This window comes from Phragmites australis, chromosome 1, assembly GCF_958298935.1.
Source record: "Phragmites australis chromosome 1, lpPhrAust1.1, whole genome shotgun sequence".
NCBI lineage: Eukaryota > Viridiplantae > Streptophyta > Magnoliopsida > Poales > Poaceae > Phragmites > Phragmites australis.
In genome coordinates this window covers 3,958,570-3,981,024 of record NC_084921.1, presented here as the reverse complement: position 1 = coordinate 3,981,024, position 22,455 = coordinate 3,958,570, and the positions used below count along the sequence as shown (strand labels likewise).

The window sequence follows — 22,455 nt, the reverse complement described above, 5'->3', positions numbered from 1 at the left end:
TCTGGAGGTTCCGATTACCCGAAACTTTGGAACTTGTGGAACATGTGGCAAGCCCGGAACTTGAGTTGGATTAAAAAGCAAACTGAGCACCCTTGCTCGGAGCTCCACCTGGAGGTTTCGGTTACCCGAATCTTTCGGGTTACACCTAGAACTTCCGGAGTAGTTTTAAAAGGAAAATCGAGCACCCTTTCTCAGAGCTTCACCCAGAGGTTTCGGCTACCCGAAACTTTCACCGGAACTTCTAGGTACATAGAGAAACATGGAAAAACCCGGTGTTCGTGGGGTAATTTTTCTCTCTCATCTTTTCGATAAAATGATACTTTGAGCACTAAGACATCCTCAAGACAATCTAAACGCATCCATCTTGATAGTACGATATACCTATATTCAAATTCAAAAAATAAAATCAATTAAAACTACTGAGTATCCATGTGCCGCTTCTCTTTTCCTTTCAAAGGACACCAACATCATTTACCATCTTTAACAGGACTAAAACATATTCATAATCTCATTAAACTCATTAGTCCATTAATGGTTTATCATCAATTATCCAAAACCCACGTAGAGGCCTAGATGCACTTTCAATCTCAAGCTACCAATGATGTTGTGGTACATTGATGGCTCTATGGGAAAGTTTGAGCTTTGCTTACTCAATTTCAGTCTTTGTTCCATTGGAGTCTAAGTGGGATTGCAGTTCTTCATGCCTGTCCTTACCAACAGCTTCATTGCATATGCATATTGGCACAAGGTCATCTAGCCAGGCTTTTAACTTACCTCAATGCCAAGGTAGTATGTCAAAAGGCCTAGACTACTCATCTGAAAAGAGCTCATCATCTCCTTCTTGAATTTGTAATTTCCACCTCATCTACATCGGTCACAATGAGATCATCCACATAAACTCCAAGTAATAGCCGTGAACCTTCAATGCCTCGAGTGCATACTGCATGTTCAGATGAATTCCTTTGGAAACCAAGCAAGAGGAACATGCTGTCAAGCTTGGCATTCCAAGCCCTGGGCGCATGACGAAGACCATACAGAGCTTTCCTCCGACGAAGGACCTTCTCTTCCTGTCCTTTACTGATGAACCCTTCGGTTGCTCCACAAACACCTCCTCTTCAAGTTCCCCATTTAGGAATGTAGACTTGACGTCGAGATGATGTACAATCCAATGTAGATGTGCAACGATAGCAAGCAATACTCAAACAGAATCAAGATGGGCTACAGGAGCAAATACCTCGTCAAAATCAATGCCAGTGCGTTGGATGTATCCCTTAGCCACCAGTCGACCTTTGTGCCTGATGACTACTTGATTTGCGTCTTTCTTTAGTTTGAACACCCACTTGAGGCCAATCAGGCGATGGCCGGCCAGCAGGTTAGTGAGCTCCCATGTACAGTTTTCCTCGATGGCTTGAATTTCTTCAGTCATCATGCGCAACTAGCATGCGTCTCTTATGGCCTCATCGAAAGAGGTTGGCTCTCCTTCTACTATTGTGAGCAGCACTTCTGCCTCCAGTGCGCGTGTCACCAATCCTAGTGCTTGCGTTGGCCTGAGGACATCATCAAGAGCTCAGATCTTGAGAGGGGCATCATCGTGATCGACGTCGAGCTCCACCTCTTGAGAAACCAGTGCCACACCAGGTTTTGATGGTGAGACCCTAGTGCCCAGCTATTTTGGAGTGGAGCCAGGATCAATGATTGGGCTTGCTAATGCGCCTCCCCCGAACTGGGTCACGTACTCAATGATAAAAATCTCACCCGACGAATTGTTCGACCCTAGCTTGTCCTAGTTCCAGCAAGTGCCTCATCACATGAACATGACATGCCACTAGATAATAGACTCTATAGGCTTTAGAACCCTCTTCATGGCTAATGAGCACTGCCAGAAAGCTTCGGCTAGTGAGTTTGCTCACCCCTGGCCTTGTAATCTTCACGTGCATGAGCGATCCGAATGTGCGCAAAGAATACACATTTGGTTTTCGCCCATATCAGGCCTCATATGGTGTGATTCCATCCAACTTCTTGGTCGGTGACCTGTTCAGGATGAACACAACTGTGGTCACCGCCTCTCCCCAGAATGCTCTAGGCATTTTCTTGTTCTTTAGCAAACATCGTGCCATTGCTAGGATGGTTTGGTTGTGCATCTCAACCACACCATTTTGTTGTGGGGAATATGGTGTTGTGAGGTTCCTGGTGACTCTATGATCAGCACAATAGCACCCGAACTCGACGGAGGTGAACTCCCCTTCCCCCTCGATTAGTCCAAAGCACACACAATGTTCTACATGTCTCGACCTTGACGCGCAACTTGGATTACTTCATTGCGTCTGGGGCCTCATCCTTTGCGCGGAGTAGCCGTACCCACATGAAATAGCTACAGTCGTCGACGAGGAGGATGAAGAAGTATTTCCCACCATTAGTCGATGGAGTTATTGGCCTGCATAGATCACCGTGCACCAACCTGAGTTGGTGGTGTGCACAATATTTTGCCTACGATGGGAATGTCGTGTGCCTTTGCTTACCTAGGAGATAGCAAGTGCACACCTTGTCCATACGCTCGATTACCGAAAGCCCGTAGACCATCTCTCGCCGCGCCAGCTCACGAATGGACTCAAAGTTGAGATGGTCATAGCGTTCATGCCACCTCCAGCTTTCTTCTTCTTTCCACATCATGAGGCATCTCGCCTTCTCTTGCTTGAGCAAAAGTGTGTACAAATGGTTGTTCGTGCGGGTTACCTTGGCGAACAGCTTTCGGTCGCAACCTCAAATGTGCATTATGCCATCCTCAATTATAATCTGGTAGCCTCCTTCATCAAGCTAGCCTACACTGATCAAGCTGGTGCGCAGACACCGTATGCAGTAGACATTCTAAAGAAGGTACTTTCGACTACCTTGCCCAGTGAGGATCACCGAGCCCCGCCCAAGGATGTCAACGATGGAACCATCCCCGAACTTGATCGATCTTTTTATGGTTGAGCCAAGCTTGTTGAAAGTGCCATGATCTCTGAACATGTGGTTGGATGCACCAATATCAAGGTAGCAGTGTGTGTTTCTTGGGGTGTCTGGTCTTTCAACCTAAGCGGCCACCTTTTCTTTGTTGAGGAAGACTTGCGCCCCCGCGTGTTTTGGCTCCTCGAAAATCATAATTAGGAGTGTGGGTTCCTCTTCATTAACATGTGTGATGTGCACCTCATTGTGTTTCTTCTTGTGGCAATCTCGGGCCCAATGCCTAATTTTTCTGCAATAGCGACACTTGTCCTTGCCGGTGTTGCAAGCGCCTCCCTGAGCTTCCTTCCCATCGTGTGTTGCCTAGTGGATGCTGGAGCCTCTTCCATGGCCGCGCCCTCGGTGACTGCTATTGCTAGCACTGCTACTTTGTTCCTAATTGTGTGAGTGCTCTAGCCAGTCAACCTCAGTCAAGAGCAATTGCCTGCCAGTTCGATCATCAGAGTCGATATCGAACCGATCCTCCATGACCTTGAGCCTCCTGGTCACCTCTTCCAGAGATAACTAGTTGATGTTAAGCAAAGTTTCAATGGAGAGAGCAACCTGGGAGTACCTCGATGGAACTGCACGAAGGAATTTTTGAACAGTTTTTTCTTCACTGACGGTGTCCCCCAACAGCGAAAGGGTGTTGATCATGCCACTCAATCACATTGAAAAGTCTTCGATCGATTCTCCATCTTTGAACCATGCAGAATTGAACTCCCTCCTGAGTGCATGCGCCTTAGCTCGCCTAACGCATTCCACGCCCATCTTCATTAGCCTGTTGGCCTCTCACATGTCCTTCGCCGACTGTTTTACAGCAAGGACGACCAGCATGTCATCAAGCACCACGCGAAGTATTTCCTCGACCGCCATCCACCCCAGGCTTGGAGCATGACCTTCATCAGGAGCAACTACTTGGTGTAGTTTGTACGCGTTGAGGTCAGGTAGCTCATCGCGCTCCCCAATTCCTTGACCACACGCTGGACCACCTGATCATGTTCACCTGTGTATTTTGGTGTAGTTTGTTGTGGTTTCATGGTTGCTGCAGTGGAGGCGAGGGAGACCGATGAAGTATTCATCGGCGGGGAGTGAGACCTCGACGATGACATGCTTTAGCTGGCTTGGCTCTGATACCACGTGTTGGCCCGCTATCAATTCCTCAGCAAAGCACAACACGAACTCGCCGCTGCAACACCTGACAAAAATCTGAAAATGTGAACTACATTAAACTGATGAACTCTGAAGAAGTTCGGAGCTAATGTTGGACAGGAATTTGCGCTGCCAACTCCGTAGCTTTTCTAGGGTTTTTCTTCTCCTTTTATTGATGCAAAACACAGACGTGCATGCCCATAATCCGGCCTTCTCGTGCCATCCCACGAGCAGATCATGCGCATGACATCAACGTGTGTGGCTCTCACAAGTCGCGGCTCGCACTCTGACTCTGTTGGACTCAACTTGGTAACTGGACATTGACTGATTCTAACTGAACATTGACTGATCATAATCAACAAACAAGCAAAATGGAACTATCTAGCAAGTAACAGATTATTTCTAACAGGGAACCCTGACCCCCCCCCCCTGTCGGAGGATGAACTCCACAAGCGGGGATCCAGAGGGACCCCCTTTGAGATTCGGCTGGGGGGATGATTCTGAATCTACCTCGTACGTGGATTGAATGAGAGTAAATGAGATGCAGGCGGAGTGGATGATCGGATGCTAGAGGAAATAAATGCTTAGGGGATTTTAGACAGTTTCAGGCCGCACGGAGCGTAATACCCTACTCCTGTGTGTATGCTATAAATGCTGTAGAAATGCCTCTCTGAGGATCTCTTATGTTACAAGGATTTCTAAGTCTAGAGCTTCGTGTGTTTTGTTCTTCGTTAGCTTGTCTCGGTATTCTTCAACTCGTGAGACTTAGTCGACCTTCAGAGAGCTCTTGTCTTTGAAGCTCCTCTCGACCTATTCTTCTCCGGGGTGCCCACCCCTTCTTATATCCCATTGGGGCGGCCTGGCGTGCCCAGAAAGGATGACGCGAGTCCCAAGGCCCCATAAATGGAAAGCAATCATCATGGGCTGCAGCTTGATGTTACGGGGGGTTAAAAATGCGCCCTCGTCCGGTCCTGTCGTCATCATCCCACTTTTCAGTGGGTGCAGCAGGGAGGGCCCGTCGGGCAGCCACCGAGCAACCCCGCGTGCCCGTCCGATCAGAGTAAGCCTGACACAGCAGGGCGACAGGCGATATACCTCGAGCCCTGCGACGATATCCCGAGGCGCACCAGATGACGCGCGATGGGACCCGCCGCATTAAATGTCCCCACGCCTCCCTGCCAGGCAGTGGCAGGGACTGACAACAGGCGTGGGGGGAGTGGTTGGAAGTAACAGGCCACGCTCCCTCTTAAATGCAGCATCGGATCTCTCATCAGCTGACACCTCATAGCTGAGCCCTTGTGGGGTCCACCGGTAAGGGGCTTCTCAAGTCCTCGGGGAACTCTGGGTGCTCGAGGACTACTGTTCATAGCCCCGAGCACTCTCTCCCGGATATGCCCTTTCTCGGTCCTTGGGAAACTCGGGTACTCAGGTACCACTGTTCATGGCCCCAAGCACCCTCTTCCGGAACTTGTACTTCTTGGGTCCTCGGGGAACTCGGGTACTCGGGGACTACTGTTCATAACCCCGAGCGTCCTCTCCCGGAACTTAGTCTTCTCGGATCTTCGGGAAACTCAGGTACTCAAGGATTACTGTTCATGGCTCCGAGCACCCTCTCCCGAAACTTGGACTTCTCGGGTCTCGGGGAGTAATCCCCGAGAGAGGGCGTCACGTGGCACCCCGCTGTCCTAGCCTCGGGGCTCGGGACCCCCGATTCCCATGTCACCGACACCCCCCCTATTTCAGGAAAATGATGGAAAGTGTTCGGTCCCATTTGGAATGCAGGAATTCCGTATTCCTGCGGAAATTCGACTGTCCCTATGAAATTCCTAGTTCAAATGAATGCTTAATTGTATTATCTTGGCCTCTGCAAGCTACGTGTGGCTGAGCTTGTTTTATATGTCTTCCCTATTATGCTGAAATTTCTCTGATATATTCATCTGCTAAGAAATTGTAGTTCCGCCAGTTGGTGTGAATTCACAGAGATATCATAGTCCTTGTTCCTTGCAGAGTTGCAGTTTTTGCATGCATGCTTTTTTCTTTCTGAAATGGTAACCTGCAGCTTTGGACGTCTTCTTTTGATTTCTTCAGGGTGAAGCTTTGATTGACCCAATATAATGTACAGATGAGACGTTAACACAACGTACAAGTGCTCTGTAAAAATAATCAGTGACATGGAAGACAAATCATGCCAATGAGAATTAGATACGTGGGATTGTAGTGGGGATATTAAAACAACGTTACTGACAATGGAGCCAGAACCTGCAGCATGTCCTATAATCTCTGAAAGTTTGAAGAATGCTGTCACCAAGTAGATTATCCCCAAGGCATTTTTCTCCCCTTGCATATATGCCATGCTCATCAACCGTCTGCAAAGGACGAAGTGTCAATGTCAATCCATTATCTTTCACAGTTTTTTTGGGCAAGGATCACACTTGAACTATAGCTGCAAGAGACAACAGAGGTTAAAGTGACTAGGTCATATAGCTCACATAGTTAATACGAGTAAATGATGAGCTGACAGTCCTTCACATCTACTGTATAGTTTCTTTCTATTGTAAATTGTAAATAGAAAGTAAAAAGAGGCACATAGAGTACACAATGAAACTCTGGTATTGATTTAATGATATATATATATATATATATATGTGTGTGTGTGTGTGTGTGTGTGTGTGATGAATGGGTGTTATTAGAGAGATATGTCTCTCTCCAATTGACACAATAAAAGAGTATGAAGTCTCTTCATCAAAGGACATGTCTCTTTGGTAAAGATACCTATTTGCTAATTGGTTACTAATTGTAATCAAATTCTAACACTCCCTCTTGATCAATTATCCGTAATGTAAATTTCTTGTTGAAAACTCCTCTAAAATCCTGTGGGAAAAATATGAGGAGAAAATAGTATGTTGATATACCATTAAAACTCTTTTAAAATCTAATGGGAAATGTAAGTAGAAAATAATATGGTATATATTGGTTTTTGTCTTATTGTAAGCTCATATGAGAAACCTAGATGGGAAAAACATATTTGGTGATCTTAGAGAACAATAATTATGATCTATGAATCATATTAAAAACCTCTGAAAAATTCTTAGAAAAATAGGAGAAATAATAGTGATATTATGTTAAAACTCTTTTAAAAAGCTACCTCCACAGGTTCGTAAGGCTGTTAGCGCGTCCAATCCAGTGGAAAAATAAGGAGAAAAAGGTATAGCTTATATTGATTATTGTTTCTTTGTAAACTCATATGAGAAAACCTTTCAAAGATAAAAACCATAAGGGAGATTAGATAACAATAGATGTCTTTGATATCTTCTTTAAAAACCCCGAAAGAAAAAATAAGAGATATGGTATATGATCTTGTGTAGATATTGTCTTATTAAAAATCTTATATGAGAAATTGTATAGGAAAAACTCATAAAGGAAAAGAGTGTAATAAAATTATGAACAAGTTATTATTTAGGGATATATTGCCCCTGAACTTTGCAAATCTTAGAGTCATCGCATACCAATTTTATGAATGTTTGAAATGTGGAAGTTAGTAAGAACTTAGAGAATAAATTATATGATTTAATTTGCAAGATTTTTATCTCCTTATTATGAGGATAGAACAATTTAAAAGCAATATATTTGGTTATACTGCTTTTTATGTAATATGTTTGCATTTGAGCAATACATGTAGAATTATCTTCACATATAATGGTTAGTGATTTAATATGTAACACCCTGAGTTTTAGCATATTAGAAAATAGCAAAATTCACTCGTGTTTAATTTTTTCTAATTATTAAACCAGTATAAAGTAAAGAAATATATATATTTGAATATATATATATATATATATATATATATATATACTTGTATGTGTGTATTCAAATATATTATGTTGGCTAAGTAATCTGAAGATCGCAAATTAATTTCTAAATTAATTCTTGCAATAAATTGAGCATATGCATTTTTGATTTAATGTTTCTTATGATTCTTCGTGTGGCGATTCGAAGTTGAATATCTCTCAAATTCGAATCCGTTTAAGTTCTTTTCAACAATTTTCTAATCCAAATCCATCTGTGAAAATCGATCTTCCAATACAACTTGAAATATCCTTTTGAAACGATTTCAAACCTAAATTCAAATACTCTTATTTGGATTAATGCCAAATCCAAATTTAGATCTAAATTCAAATACTCCTATATTGAATTTAATCTCAAATATCTCAAATCCAGATTCAATCAAATCATCATTGAACTTGTATTTGAATGCAATTCGAATCGTACGAGATATATTCATTCCATTTCCAGTTCAATCGCTCCGCAATTCAATTCGAATTCTATTTCAATTTGAATTACTAAATCCAGTTTGCAAATTCAGATACATTCAATTGAATTGTCATTCAGATATTCTATCTCTAGATATTTCTCCACTCTTTCACACCTCTCTCTCTCTCTCTTATCTCTCTCCCTGATCTTCTCATCTCGCAACAGCTGCACAAAAGTCCTGTCACAGCCGCCACTCTCCTCCTGCGTTCACACCGGCCATCAGCTCCCTCTCTGATTTTTCGCTGTAGCAGGCAAAGGCCAATTTGCCTTCTCCTCCTACTTCCTTCACCTACAAGCCATCCAGCACACCACCGAGTAGACATACATGCACGCGGGCATACAACACACAGGCACCGTGCGCCATCCCGTCCTTTCCCAGTGTCGTCGCCTCGGCCAACAGCCAGTAGACGCACGCAGCCACGAGCTCGTGCAGGTTCACGTGTGCTCCCGTCGTTCTGCACTGCCAGCCCGCGCTGCCCAGCCGGCCTACGCCGTTCGCCCGTGCCGTCCCACAGCACCTCCGCATCATTGTTCCTCCCGCGCGCTGCATCCGTGCGCACTGCCGCGCCACATTGTCCCGCTGCCCAGGAGCTCCACGGTCGCTGTCCGCGCGCCATCTATCCAGGTGAGCCCCTGTGCCCCCTCCTCCCTCTCCACTCTTCCTTGCCGAGCCACCGCGGTCGCTCACCGCTCGGTCAAGAAACCCGACCGGCCGACTTCTCCAGCAACACCGCGCCCTTCCGCCGTGCGTCCTACTGCGCACGCCCCTGCTAGCTTCTGTTGATGCCATCTTGGCCTCCCCGCCGCGCGCATCCACGAGTGCCACATTGCAGCTAGTCGCCACCGCGTGCCTATCACCGAGCCACCGGCTCACACCGCAATCTTGTGTGTGCCGCAGCCGAGCCTTCGCCACACCACTGTCGTGCGTGCGTAGCCGCTCTGCACCATCGCACCACACCACTGCTCGTATACGCGCCGTCCCCGCCGACGTTGCCACGCTCTGCATCCCGTGCCACTGCGCCGCCCACGTGCGCCACCACTGACCCGAGCCGCCGCCCGCCGCTCGGCTGAAAAGCCCAGCCTCCTAGGCTCCTACCTCCCCGGCCTATGGTAATTCTCACGCACCACTGGCGAGCTCGGTCAAACACCCTCCAGCATCGTCTTCCCCTCCGGTCGGCTTCCTCCATCTCCGGCCCCTCTCCCTGGCCGCCTCTCCACCTTCAGCGCCTCCTCTCTCCCTTCGGCTCTCTTTGTTCGCCGTGAGGCACCCGGGAAAATATCGCCATCTCCCTTATCTCCTTGGCTCACACAGACAGTGGGCCCATTGGCCGGCTCTCCTGTCCACGGGTCTTGGTCCACTGTGGACCGCCCTCTGACCACAGCCCCAGTCCACCGTGTCCATGACACGTGGATCGAGCCCACCGACAATAAGCTCCCTCCGGTCTACCATGCACCCGCCTCACAGATCACACCGATCCAAACTCCGTAGACCAAGCTCACATCATAGTGCCTTTTTCTAAGTTATTTCATTTCTAGCGAATCTTCGCCGTAACTTTTCCGTTTTAACTTCGATTTCGTTGATTCTTTCACTGATATTCCTCTAAAATCATAATCTATCTTTCTGCCAATTCTTATAATTTTTGGGGCTCATTTGTTTTTCTCGTGCGGTATTTAATTCGTGTCGCGATGTTTAACCTAGATTTAATTTAGTCTTTTATAAATGAAGTGAGTTTAGATAAATAGATAATTATGTTTAGGTTATAATTGCAGTATAGTTGCATATGATAACCGAGCTTAAGCATAGATTAATCCTTTTGTTAATTAGAATAACTAAATGTTTCTTTGTTTAATGTTTAGAAATAGATTGTTATTTCATATTTAATTTATAAGATTTAATCTTAGTTTCTCGTTAGTAATTAATTAATTGAATAACATGTTAATAATTAATTAATTAGATTTACAGAATAGCTTAACCTAGTTAATTAATAGAAAAATCGTTGATTTTCCATCGATCTTGATTACAATGCCATCAAAGCTAATGACAAATGCCCCCCGCCCCCCCTCTATAACCGTGGGGTCGGATGGTAAATAAGCGAAGCCCATTTTTAGCGGTGATAAATCATCAATTGTCCCTTAATTAATTACATACATGTTTTTATAATAACAATAAATATAGCTTAATTAATGTAGAAATTAAGCAACACTAGGTAATTAAGAATATATAGTGTATAACCTTAGAATAGTACTATAGATTAGAATATTTAACCTAACACTTAAGCACATATAATCGCCTAGAGCTATACTTACGCATATATATATATATATATATATATATATATATATATATATATATATATATATATAGACACACACATACACACACGTGCTCGCATACATATATACATAAGTATCGCACATACATTGATCTAGATACACGTACACTCACTTACACGTAGAAACCCTAACTATCATCATCGACAGTTAAGCTAATAAATGCTCATCTAATTGTTAATGACTTGATTACGTTTTTCCTTAAGTTAATAAAATAAATAGGTGAATAATTTGACCTAGTTTCATTAGATAATCTCGCCAGTCTCTGTTTGTCAGATTTAGATAATCTGTTTTCATCATTTTCCTTGTTCGTTCTTCTTCGCTTTGGGGTTTCTTTGGTTTTATTTTTGTGTTCTATTGCTTAGTCGTTGTGTGCTTTTGTCGTTAATCGGCGTAGGCTTGAAGTCATGGTTCTAAGCAAGAACGCGAGGAAGGAACTGAAGGTGAGGCCCAACAATAAAGAACCCAGGAGGCTCAAGCAACAAGACCAATCATGAATTGACGTTCATGAATGCAAGTCCTATCTCCTTGATCATATTGAACCCTATGTTTTCAAATAATCTACATGATCAACTTAAAACTAGACTTATTGCACTTTTACAAACTGCTTGTGGTAGTTAATCCTATCAACACTTGTCATGCCTTAAAAGTTATCATTCCGAATACATGACCCAAGGATTTATTTTACTTTATTTTATTCTAAGTATGTATTTGATTTATTATGTGGAATTTTGTGCGTATCAGCTACTTGATCTAGGGATTGATACAGGAGGCACAGGGGAAGTTGAGGTCGGGGTCCTGACACAATGGAACCAATAGCACATGACTTTTATGTGGTTGATCATTCTGCGAAACCATACATATGTATGTGGTGTTTCAGAATGATAGGTAGAAGTAGCCACTGAAATATATTTTGATGACTCCTATAAGATGGCTATATTACCATGAAATCAGTTTGTAAGTTGGCGTTATGGGGATAAATTATATAGTCAGAATCTAGATATCCCATTATGATTATATCTTGATTTTTCAGATAGAAACATTTAGATATTTTGTGCCATAAAGATATATGTGGATATTCCCTTTGACTCCTGCCTAATGGGGCTATTAGAGTTGCACTTTTTAAGCTAGAAAGTTATTTGTAAATACAATATTAGTCCTATTACGGGTTGCAAGATACATAAGCGTTTTGATGGCACTAAGATATAGAACTTTAGGTTCGATATCTTTTCATTGCCAACCCAAGGTATGAATTGATCTTGATTCATATTTAGGGATTGAATGGCGATAAGTGTTTTATTGGATATTATTGTCCAATATCATTTGAATATTGGTGGATTAATGGATAAATATTCCTGAAGGAGTATTCTTAAGTTGCAGACTTAAGCAAAATTTGATTTTAACCAAATCATTCATCTCAAATTCCGTCTTAAAATGATTACATACTTTGTCATGTATAGTTTGGAGATGATATAAAATCCAATTGATATTTCATTATGAACACACATATGTAATCATTGGAGTAATCCTTCTGTGGAAGAAACTCATTTAGTCAGTTGTACCATAATCAACTTAACTGCTTGAAGTCATGGAATGACTTTAAGCTGTACACAATATATATTGCGATTTGTATTTAGATTCAGAATGCGAAGTCCATTAGAGACTTATATGTCCAAATCTATTTAATTCATTTGATCTAACAATAATATTGAATATGAGATCAAAATTTCCACATATACTATGAGGTATGTAACATTCTAATTGATGTCGGATCTCTGCATGAACCCTTGTGCTACTAGCCTCGCTATTTTACCACTTAAAATAAAAATTCAGTTTTCCTCCATAGGGAAAGCATTGGAAGTGTAGGTATTATTTTTGTGAATACCTCTCTTTTTGTAAGTGAGTGTAATTTTACCTCAATTGCTTGTTTCTATTTGATCCATTCCGAGTGCTTGAGGCACCCTGCCATGGCCATGGACTTTGGTCTGGATCCAATTGAAGATCTTCTATAATTTTCGAGGAGAAATAGTTGTCAACAATTTGTAGTCTTTGATATTGATTGATTCTATGGAATCAATATAGTTTGTGGAAATATTATCCCATTTAACTCCATGTATTTCCCAAAATAATGGAGTTAGGGTGTTCCGATGACCCAGCACCGGAATTTGTGTACACATTTGTGCTGGGTATTTAGATGCTGAACATCCATAGGCATTTGGATAGTGAATATCCATAAGGTGTCTATCAGCTTAGTGTTGATTTGCATTTACTGTTGTGGAGGAGGGATTCCTCTGTTTCCGCGGTAGCTTGCAAGAAGTTTTATACTTTGCGATCGTACTTCTCCCCCTGTTATTTTGATTTGGGAGTTGAGTGATTTTGTTTGGTACCTTCACTCTTTCTGGCACATTCCTATTAGAAATATAGGATTTGGTGATACATTTATGATAAGTAAATGCATCTAGTAGATTATTTGCAATATATTACAAATATAAGATGCTCTGAATAATGGTTCAAATCTCTAGTATGTGGATATGAGGACTGAATGTGAATGTGTATGACGTTCTTTTTTGATTCCTGACATTTTGTGGTATTAATCTCCCCATAATATTAGGATTTATCCTCAAAATGTTATGAGCATACAGGCAATAAATGTCCTATATGAGGGACTTGAGGTATTATATGATTGACGGATAACTATACCTTATATGGATCCTCAATGCACTTTGATGTATGTTGTATGGTGGTGATACTGCTACGTGCACAACATAACCAATTTGTAGATGGGAACTACTTGGCTGAGGCCAAATTTCCACGTATTAACTGCAACGGAGGGAGCCGTATGATTGTAATTGAATGAATTTGGTTTAATGATGCGGTGTGTAAAGCCGCATGTCACCGATAAGATATTGGCAAATTGTAATTCTGTGGTTGGTCATGCAAATGAATTGATTCTCTTGATGAGATATTCAGCTAGACCATTATGAATATGCACAAAGGGTACTTAATGCGGTCAAAGCCAAGCAATAATTGAATAATTAAGGAACAGCATTATCCATGTGAATGGATTTGATCCTACATTCAGGATAATTTACTCTAATTTTAATAATGTGAGCAATAAGTTTGGTATTGTTGGCGCAAGAAGATATCTAGCGCGAACAAGTGCGGCGAGAGCTCACTCACAAGAGTGTCTCAAGGTTGGAGAAGTAGTGGAGAGGGAGGAACACCAAATATGTTGATGGTAAAAAGGATCGGTCCTTGGCATGATGGCCAGAGGTCTGTACTTATAGTACCAATAAGTTATGAAATGTACAAGTATGCCCCTGCAAAGATGGCAATACAAATATCGTCATATCTCATGGGCCTAGAACTGGTCAAATCATACAACATGGGTCTAGGTGGTTTGTGCTTACTCCTAATCGGAAGATATTCTTCTACTACGGCAACACAGTGGTGCAAGTGGCCGAGGTGTGGTGCACAGCCCGTCACCTATTGCGGCGTCGCACTGCTAAGATGTTAGGACAACCTCCACTTGCGCGGGGGATGTTAGGATGGCCTCCACTTGCGTTGCATTAAATGTAGGTCACTTCCTTGCAGGGGGGACAATTGATATTTCTCCAAGTCTGATGACTCACCACCGGGGCTTCGGAAAGCCCGTCCAGACTCCAGAGGGTAAGGGCACTAGAGACTAGGACTCCGGAAGGCCAGGGCTCCAGAGACTGGGGCTCCGGAAGGCCAGGGCTTTGGAGGGTTCTAGAGCGTTGTGATCCGCAAGGCCTTCGGGGACCCATTTGTCCGCAAGCGCGGGCTGGTGGGGCAAGGAAATCGGGTTCCTTAATGATGACCCCCAATAGTAGCCCGTTGTGAGGATGGTCAGCGAAGCGGCTGGCCCTGTGGTTTTTTGGGAATAGGGCCCCTAGCGGTCCCTAGCTCTGTAGTTGATGGCTTGTGGCTCTTTGTTTTCATGGCAATTGTTTGGAAGGTCCTGCCCAGCTGGTTTGGAATTTGACCATCCGATGACACAAGTGAAAAGAGGTATTAAATGCGACATGCAGTTAGTAGGAGGTGGCGCTTTGTCAGGTGATGGGGGTGCACGTGGCGCCTTATTGTAGGAGTGTCATGGGGAGCATGGATGAAAGGACATGGCGCCCCATGATTGCAGCCTCGTGGGTGAAAGGACGGGGTGTGCGTGGGTTTCCCTGGGAGTAAATAACTCCTCCCTTATCTTCATATAAGGAGAGGGTCTCGGCTGAGCGATAGTTTTGGTCTGCACCTTGTTCTTATCTTCGTCTGCCTCCGCGTCCGCTTGCCTGTTCTATCACGACTCTTACAGCCTCCACCATTGTTCAGCGTTTCTCGCCACCTCCTTGGGGCCCTCATCGCCAGTTCCAGCACTCAAGGCAGGGCCTACCTGTCATCGATGGGCAGGGCCTACGAGGCGCATGGGGCGGCCAATACTCAGGCGGTGCCGACTCCTCCGCCACTGCCCGGGGTACCGCTGGGTATGGTGCTCCGCCATGCCAGCAAGAAGTATCCCCAGCAAACCAGCGTGCTGGGGGAATCCATTATTGATGACGTCGTGCTTGATCGGATGGTCGAGGAGGGGAAGATCCCTTCTAGATCCATCGTCCGGGCTCCGGGGGGAGAGGAGATTCTGGAGCCTCGAGGTCATGAGACCATGGCATTCGAGGCTTTCCTTGACGTGGGTCTTGGCTCTATGACCATGTTGCTCCTCGACGGGGTGCTTCGCTACTTCTTCGTGGAGCTCCCACAGCTCCACTCTAATGCCATTGCTCATCTATCCATCTTCGAGTGGGCCATACGAGTGGAGGGGTGCGAAGGAAGAGCGGACTTTTTTTCCACCATCCATTATGCGAGCTTTCAACCGAAGATGTGAACGGAGGATGGGGTGATGAAGGCCCTCGGCTTCGGTAGCGTCAACTTCTAGAAATGGCTGGAGTATCATGACCTATTTTCAGCGAAAGCCATCAACGGTCAGTGGTACACCAGGTGGTCGGAACGGTGGTTTTATTGTGATGTCGGCCTCGGGTCCCACCTTCGTTATACAAACCACGACATTGAGTACGTCTTGACTCTGGAGACCGACATCTCGGATGCCTAGCTTGTTGTGCGGTTGATGCTCCTCCAACGCGTGGCACGGAGGATGAGCATGTGTGATCTCGTGGAAGATTTCACAATGTTGCGCGTCCAACCCCTTCAGGTAGACTGGAATTGCGTCTTCAAACAAGGTGGGGAGGCAGAGCCGAATGTGTACTCCAGGCCCACCATCATTTCTGGTGAGTCTTAATTGTTGTTTTAATTTTGAATACACGGATGTGAAATGTTTCTGCTTTCTTTTTTTTCTTCCAAAGAACTACCTTTAGTTGGAGCGAGCGGCCGATGTCGCGGAAGTGTTCTTGGGTTCGCCTACTGCCACAGAACGGGGCTAACGTGTGGGTTTGGTTGAGAGCTGGGAGCGGTACAACTGCATCTGCCGCTATCTCAAGGTTGATGCTCCAGCATGGCCAAACCCACCAGAGCTTAAGGTGGCCAGGAAGCAACGGTGTGACTTCTGGTGCCGTAGCCTCCGTGATTCCTGCAAACCTGCTCCGGGCCCGTCCCCCACCTGCTTCAAAGGGCTCGCAGACCAGCTCAGTGGTTGAGTCGTCCGGAGCACCGCTGGATGATACAAAGCATCAGAGGCGGGCTGAGAGCGTAGGCGGTCTGGCCGAAGATGAGGCCTAGCCCAGAGGGGGCGACCAGGGCAAGGGTCCAGTTCTTTCGAACCTTGTCGGCCATGGCCAGGGACAAAGAGGGGGTGAGGCCTCTTTGGATTTTGATTGGGGTTCGTCAACTCAGATGATGAGGACATTACGGGCCTCTCTGCTGGAGGAACCAAGGGCCCAGGTGAGACATTATTACCTCTTTGGTTTATCTCCTATCGTAGCGATGTGTTGGGATCCTAACTTATGCTCTCAGAGTGTTTCAGTGGTTACCCAGATAGATCCATTCTCGACCCCCATTCTGGAGGCCTCGGATCCCTAGCAGGAATCGATGATCCCTCTAGCCCCTGATAGCCACTACGAAAGTCGTGGTTTCGTCACTACAAGAGGTTGAGTCGGTTCACGTTTTGGCTTTGAAGGCTAGTGCGGCAGGGTCAAACCCTCTGTGGGGGCTAACTCTGTATCAGTTGAGGGGTGCCTCGGCCTTGAGGCCCTAACCTCGGACAACTTTGTGTTGCACCTGGAGGCATTGAGGGCCTTTACCTTGGCTTTGTCTCTCCTCAGGAGTGAAGGGATAGAGTAGTCGGTGGCTCGGGGTCCCCTTGAGGGCTTGAAGACGTATCTGGAGGTGGCAGTCCTATAGGCAGGGAGTTGACTGAAGCTTCCCAGACCCGGAATCCATTTCTGGGTGGCTAATCTTATATTTCCTATGTTGTGCCTTGCAGCAATTGATTTTGACCAGGGTGACAGGGCACGCATGGCGCCAAGCCCTTGCCATGTCCCATGATGAGGCTCGAGACGAGGCGGTGGGGCTTCGACAGGCCTCAGAGGAGGCAAAGAAACAGGCAGAGTTTGTGGAGGGTCGTCTGCAGGAGAAGGCGATGCTTCACAAGCATGAGGAGAGGCTTCGGTGGGAAGAGGTGGCGCGGCAGGAGCATGTGGAGGCTAAGGAGCAAAAGGCTATCGATGCCCTTTGGGAATTAGAGGCAGCCGTTGTGGCTCGCGCGATAGCTGAGGGTGATGACGAGGTCCTTCGGATGGCGATGGCTGAAATCCAACGGGAGCTGAGTGATACTAGGGCGGCAGAGGAGACATTTTGTGAAGAGCGTCGTGGGTTAGTCGAGTGTGCATCAGAGGCCGCCCATGCTATTTGCGATGCTCTGAGAGGACTTAGGGCTGAAGGCCTGCCCGTCCCTTCCGTCTTGGAGGCGCCGGTTCTAATGCTCTACTGTCTTTGGTCTACTATGAGGGCGACGACCAACGCTTCCGAGGCATATGCGAGGTCCAATGTACACATGGTCTTGGCTCTCCAGCTGGCCTTGTTGCATCGAGTGAGGCTCCACCAGTTCAAGGTGTTAGAGTAGCAGGTGCCAGACTTCGCGATCAAGAGTTTCCAGCCATGATAACCCCTGATAGAAGCTCATGTGGCCCTGGACAACTTCTGCTGGGGAGTATGGGCAAAGCATGGTCGGTCCATGACACTGCTGTCGGAGGATTAACTCCTATCGCAGGGATCCCGAGAGACCCCTTTTTAGAGATTCGGCCGAGGGGATGATCCTGAATAAGTTCGTCGGAGAAATAAATGGAAGTGGAAGTAAATGCAACGGTCGGTGGTGGGGGATGATCGACCTAGTGCAAAGGGAAGTAAATGCACCGGAGTTTAGACAGGTTCGGGCCGCACGGGGGCGTAATACCCTACTCCTGTATGGGTGCAATAACTTATCCTGAGGGGGATCCCTCAAGGATGTATCTGGTTACAAGAATATAGTGTCTAACTAAGAGCTTGAGGCTCCTTGTTCTTTGGCAGGAGCTCTGCTCAGGCTTGCTTGCAATGTCTTCGTCTGTTGGCTTGGTTCGTTGTGGGGTTCGTCTTCTTCGTTTGGGTGTCCCGGTTGACTGCTTGGGCTTCCTCCTCCTTTTTCTCTCTCTGTATGCCGATCCTTTTATGCACTCGCCAGCCGTGACATACCCTGAACGGGAAGGAAGGGGCACAAGTCCCAAGACACCACGACTGAGAAAGGTGTCATCATTTCCTCTGGGCGAAGTGACTGGGGCGGTGGAAAAAACGCGGCGCGCGTCCGGTCACTTGTCACTGGGCGCCCTGGCGACGGGCGCCGTTGAGAGGGCCCACCGGGCAGCCACAGAGGCACCCGGCGTGCCCGCCCTGTCTTGTTCCTCTGCCACGGCAGGGTGGCAGGCGGAACGCCTTGATCCTGACGATGTTATCCCGAGACATACCAGATGATACGGGACTGGACCCGTGCAATTAATGGCCCCACGTCTCTCTGCCAAAGCATGGTAGGAACTGACACTGCGGCGGGAGCAGTTGGGGATGTCAGGCCGCGCGTGCCCATTAAATGCGGCCTCGGACCTCTGACTGGCTGACACCTCATCGGCGGGCCCCTCGGGGGCCCTTCTGGGTGACGCCTACCCTTGCCCTCGGGGTACCGGGCGCTCGGGGGCACTGTTCACCTCCCCGAGCACTCTCGCACGAATCTTCGAGGAACCGAGTGCTCGGGGGCTGCCACGTGCAACCCCGAGCACTCTCTCCCGAGCACTTTTGCACTGACCCTCGGGGAACCGGGCGCTCGGGGGCTGCCGCACACAGCCCCCCGAGCGCTCTCTCCCGGAACTTAGCTCTTCTGATCGTCGGGGGACTAGGGTGCTCGGGGGTGACCGGGCACCTCCCCGAGCACTTTCTTCCCGGTACTTGGACTCTGCGGGTCATCGGCGAACTGGGGTGCTCGGGGACCAGAGCCTGTGGCCCCGAGCACCTTCTCCCGGAACTTAGATTTTTCTCATCCCGCAGGAGGGACCTCGCGTGATGGTGACACGTGGTAGACGGCTGGCCTGGCCTCGGACCTCAGGGACCCCCAGTTCCTGATACACCGACAGTAGCCCCCGGGCCCATTGGCAGGTGATGGCACGGAGACTGCGGATGGGCCCTTCGTCGCAGACGAGGCCGAGGCTGGCGTGGACGCCACATGACAGGCTTTCAAGAGGTGGCCCTTTAGACCCGGGCCTCCGGTACGGCCCAGCGGGGAGACAAGCGGACGCGTGCCCACACAACTCCCGAAGGGTATGACAATGGTACGGGCGGCACGCGCGGCTTCCGTGCAGATCGAGGAAAATATGCCTGGCAGCCGCTGACGCCGCACGACCAGCGGGAGATTCGCCTGGTAGTTGCGTCGACCGAGGAAGCCGTCCCGCCGAGCGAACCGTTGGTAGCCGACGTTTGAACTCTGAGATATAAAAGGGGGAGAGGATCGATCCCCCCCCCCCCTTTACGCCTTCTTGCGATCTTGCTCTTGTCTCCTTCGTGCTCTGGAGCCCTTAGAAACCCTTCAGGCGATCGGAGAGCTTCTCCTCCATCTCCACCACCAGACAACCTCCCCTCCCATCGAGATGCCGAGAGCCGGGGGAGGCCGCCGTGACAGGACTCCGGACAGCATGCTGCCGGAGTCTCGCCTGAAGAACGAGGAGGCGGCGGAGAAAATCAGGAAGCTGCTGGTCCCTGAGGGCCAGGAGGGGGCCACGGTGGTAACGCCGGCGAACTTCCCGCCGGCAACGACCATTCCCGGGCGCGTCGTCTTGTTCACGTCTTTCGTGGCGGCGGGGTTGGTGCCGCCGTTTTCAACGTTCCTCCTCAAAAGTCCTCGACACCTACGGCATCCAACTGGTGCACTTGAGCCCCAACTCCGTCATGGTGCTGGCGGTGTTCGCGCACCTCTGCGAGATGTTCGTTGGGGTGGTGCCTTCGGTGACGCTTCTCCGACATTTCTTCGTCCTGCAGCCGGTCGGGAAGAAGAGGGGGTACTCCACGGCGGACGTCGTGGGGTGCTGCAACCTTCGACTGCAAGACGGCTTGGGGGAGCAGTACATCCCCCAGGTGCTGCGCAGCAAATGGGAGGAGTGGCGGCGGGACTGGTTCTTCGTCGACGTCGACCCCCATGATCGTCTCGCTCTACCGGAAGTGGCGGCGGAGCCCCGGAAGTCGACGTGGGAGGTGCCGCCGCCGGAGGACGCGAGGTTGGAGCCGGTGTTCGAGCGCATCAAATTCCTGCGTGACTCCGGGCTGACCTCGGTAATGGTGGTGGCGGACTTCTTGCGCCGTCGCCTGGCGTCCCTGCGGGAGCGGGCCCGGCCGTGCTGGCTCTACACCGGGCCCGAAGATATCACCCGGACCCAAATCGACGCAAGCTGGGATCTGGGCCCAGCGGAGCTGAGGGGCATGACCCGAGTGGTGACCGGCGTGGAGGACACGAGCCGGGCGGTGCTCCCGTGGCCGGAGATGGCGCTCTACGCTAACCCCGAGCGCGCGGCGATCTTGGCGAAGCTGCCGAAGTTCGACGCCCAGGGGCTCGTTGACCGGCCGAGGAGCCGAAGCCCCGAGGCCCCCGAGCTCCCTGGATTGGACGAGGTGGCCAGCGGGGAGACCGCGAGCAGCCCAGTGCGGGCCGGTGGCCCGGGCGCCGCGTGCAGCGAGCCGCAAGCCAGCGGTAGAGCCGCTGCGGGAAGCAGCCGCCGCACCGGAGAAGAGGGCACCGCCGACAGCGCAGCGACGGCAGCGTCGGGAGACCGGGGGAAGCGCCCCCGAATCTACATCCCCGTGCCGGATTCCCCGCCGTCGCCATCGGCGGTGGCGGTGTTCCCGGCCCTGGAGCCGCGCCTTGTGAGGATGGGGCCTGACTGGGCACCTGGAGACCGGGCGGCGGCCCCGCTGAGCCCCCGGTGAAAGAGGCGGCAGGAGGATTCCGGGCCAGCACTGCCGGACCCGGAGTTCAGGCTCCCGGCGACCAAATGACAGTATCGGGGAACTACGACCGCGTAAGTTTCATTCTTTGCTTTTTCTTGGGCGCTCTTCGCCCAAACTAGACTTCGGTTTTGACCTTCGCCTATCTCCTGCAGGCCACCCACAGGCGCCGCCGAGGGCGAAGGAGCGCCGGCGCTGGCGCCAAAGCCAAGGCCGTCGGCCAAGCCGAGGCAGGCGAACGCAGCGATGGCGGGGGGGCCAGCGGACGCGGCGGCCGAGGGGAGGACGGTGGAAGCGACGACCGAGGGGGGGACGGAGCCGTCGCCCGAACCCTTGGCGCCGGTGGAACCTACCCCGGGCGTGCAAAGCCCGGGGCGGATGATGGCAGAAGCAGCGGCCTTGCCGAGGCCGGCGGATGCGGCGGCCGAGGCGGGAACGCGGCCGTCGCCCGAGCGTCCGGCGCCGGCGAACCTACCCCGGCCGTGCCGAGCCCGGGGCGGATGATCGTGTGGTGACCCTTGGGGACCCCGAACCCCCCGGAGGCGGATCGCGGGGAAACCAGCGTTCCACTGGCGCCCGTCCGGCCTGCCGACCCCTTCCTGGGCGCGATCGAGAGCGTCCAGGCGGCGGTCGAGCGGCTAGGCGCGGCGGTGGACGCAAAGGAGGGACAGCTTGAAGCGGAGCGCGCCCGGCTGAACTTGGAGAGGGCACAGCTTGCGAGCGCCCGGGAAGAGGCCCGCGCGGAGGCTGCGCGAGAGCAGAAGCTTTTGGAAGATACCCGCGCGGAGGTCGCGCAGGAGCGGGAGATTTTGAAGACCGCCCGCGCCGAAGCCGCACGGGAGCGAGAAGACGCCGCCCGCTTGGCTGAGGCGTCGCGGCAGTATGCTGCCGAGGCCCTTGCCAGGGAGGCGCAGGCGCGGGAACGGGAGGAGGCGGTCGCCGGCTGCGAGAAGGCGGCGGAGGACCTTCGGGCTGAGCTAACCCGTCGAGAGGGCGAGCCCGATCGGACGCACGCCAGCCTCCAACGTTGGAAGGATGAGCTCCATAGAATGGACGGAGAAGTCCGACGGTGGGAGGAGGACATCTTCATCCGGGAGGTCGACAACGAGATCACAGCGGCGGAGCTGGGCACCCGGGAAGACTCGCTGACCCACCGGGAGGGGGAGGCTGCCGCGGCGGCGGCAGTGGCCATTGCCGCCAGGGAGG

The 22,455-nt window shown here is 49.4% G+C and overlaps 1 protein-coding gene across 2 annotated transcripts; it reads left to right on the top strand.

Moving 5' to 3' along the window:
- The first annotated feature begins 8,930 nt into the window (after positions 1-8,930).
- On the top strand, positions 8,931-21,772 carry LOC133922808 (uncharacterized). 2 transcript variants are annotated; one of them, XR_009910540.1, is made up of 3 exons: positions 8,931-9,070; positions 11,546-21,323; positions 21,405-21,772. XR_009910540.1 is itself a non-coding variant. In XM_062368382.1 (2 exons), exon 2 carries the CDS (start codon positions 20,200-20,202, stop codon positions 21,229-21,231), a length of 1,032 nt encoding a protein of 343 aa, XP_062224366.1. In that variant the 5' UTR covers positions 8,931-9,070; positions 11,546-20,199; the 3' UTR covers positions 21,232-21,772. The 2 variants fall into 2 exon arrangements, 1 of the variants encoding a protein (XP_062224366.1); XM_062368382.1 differs by having other exon boundaries at positions 11,546-21,772.
- Positions 21,773-22,455: the final 683 nt, after the last annotated feature.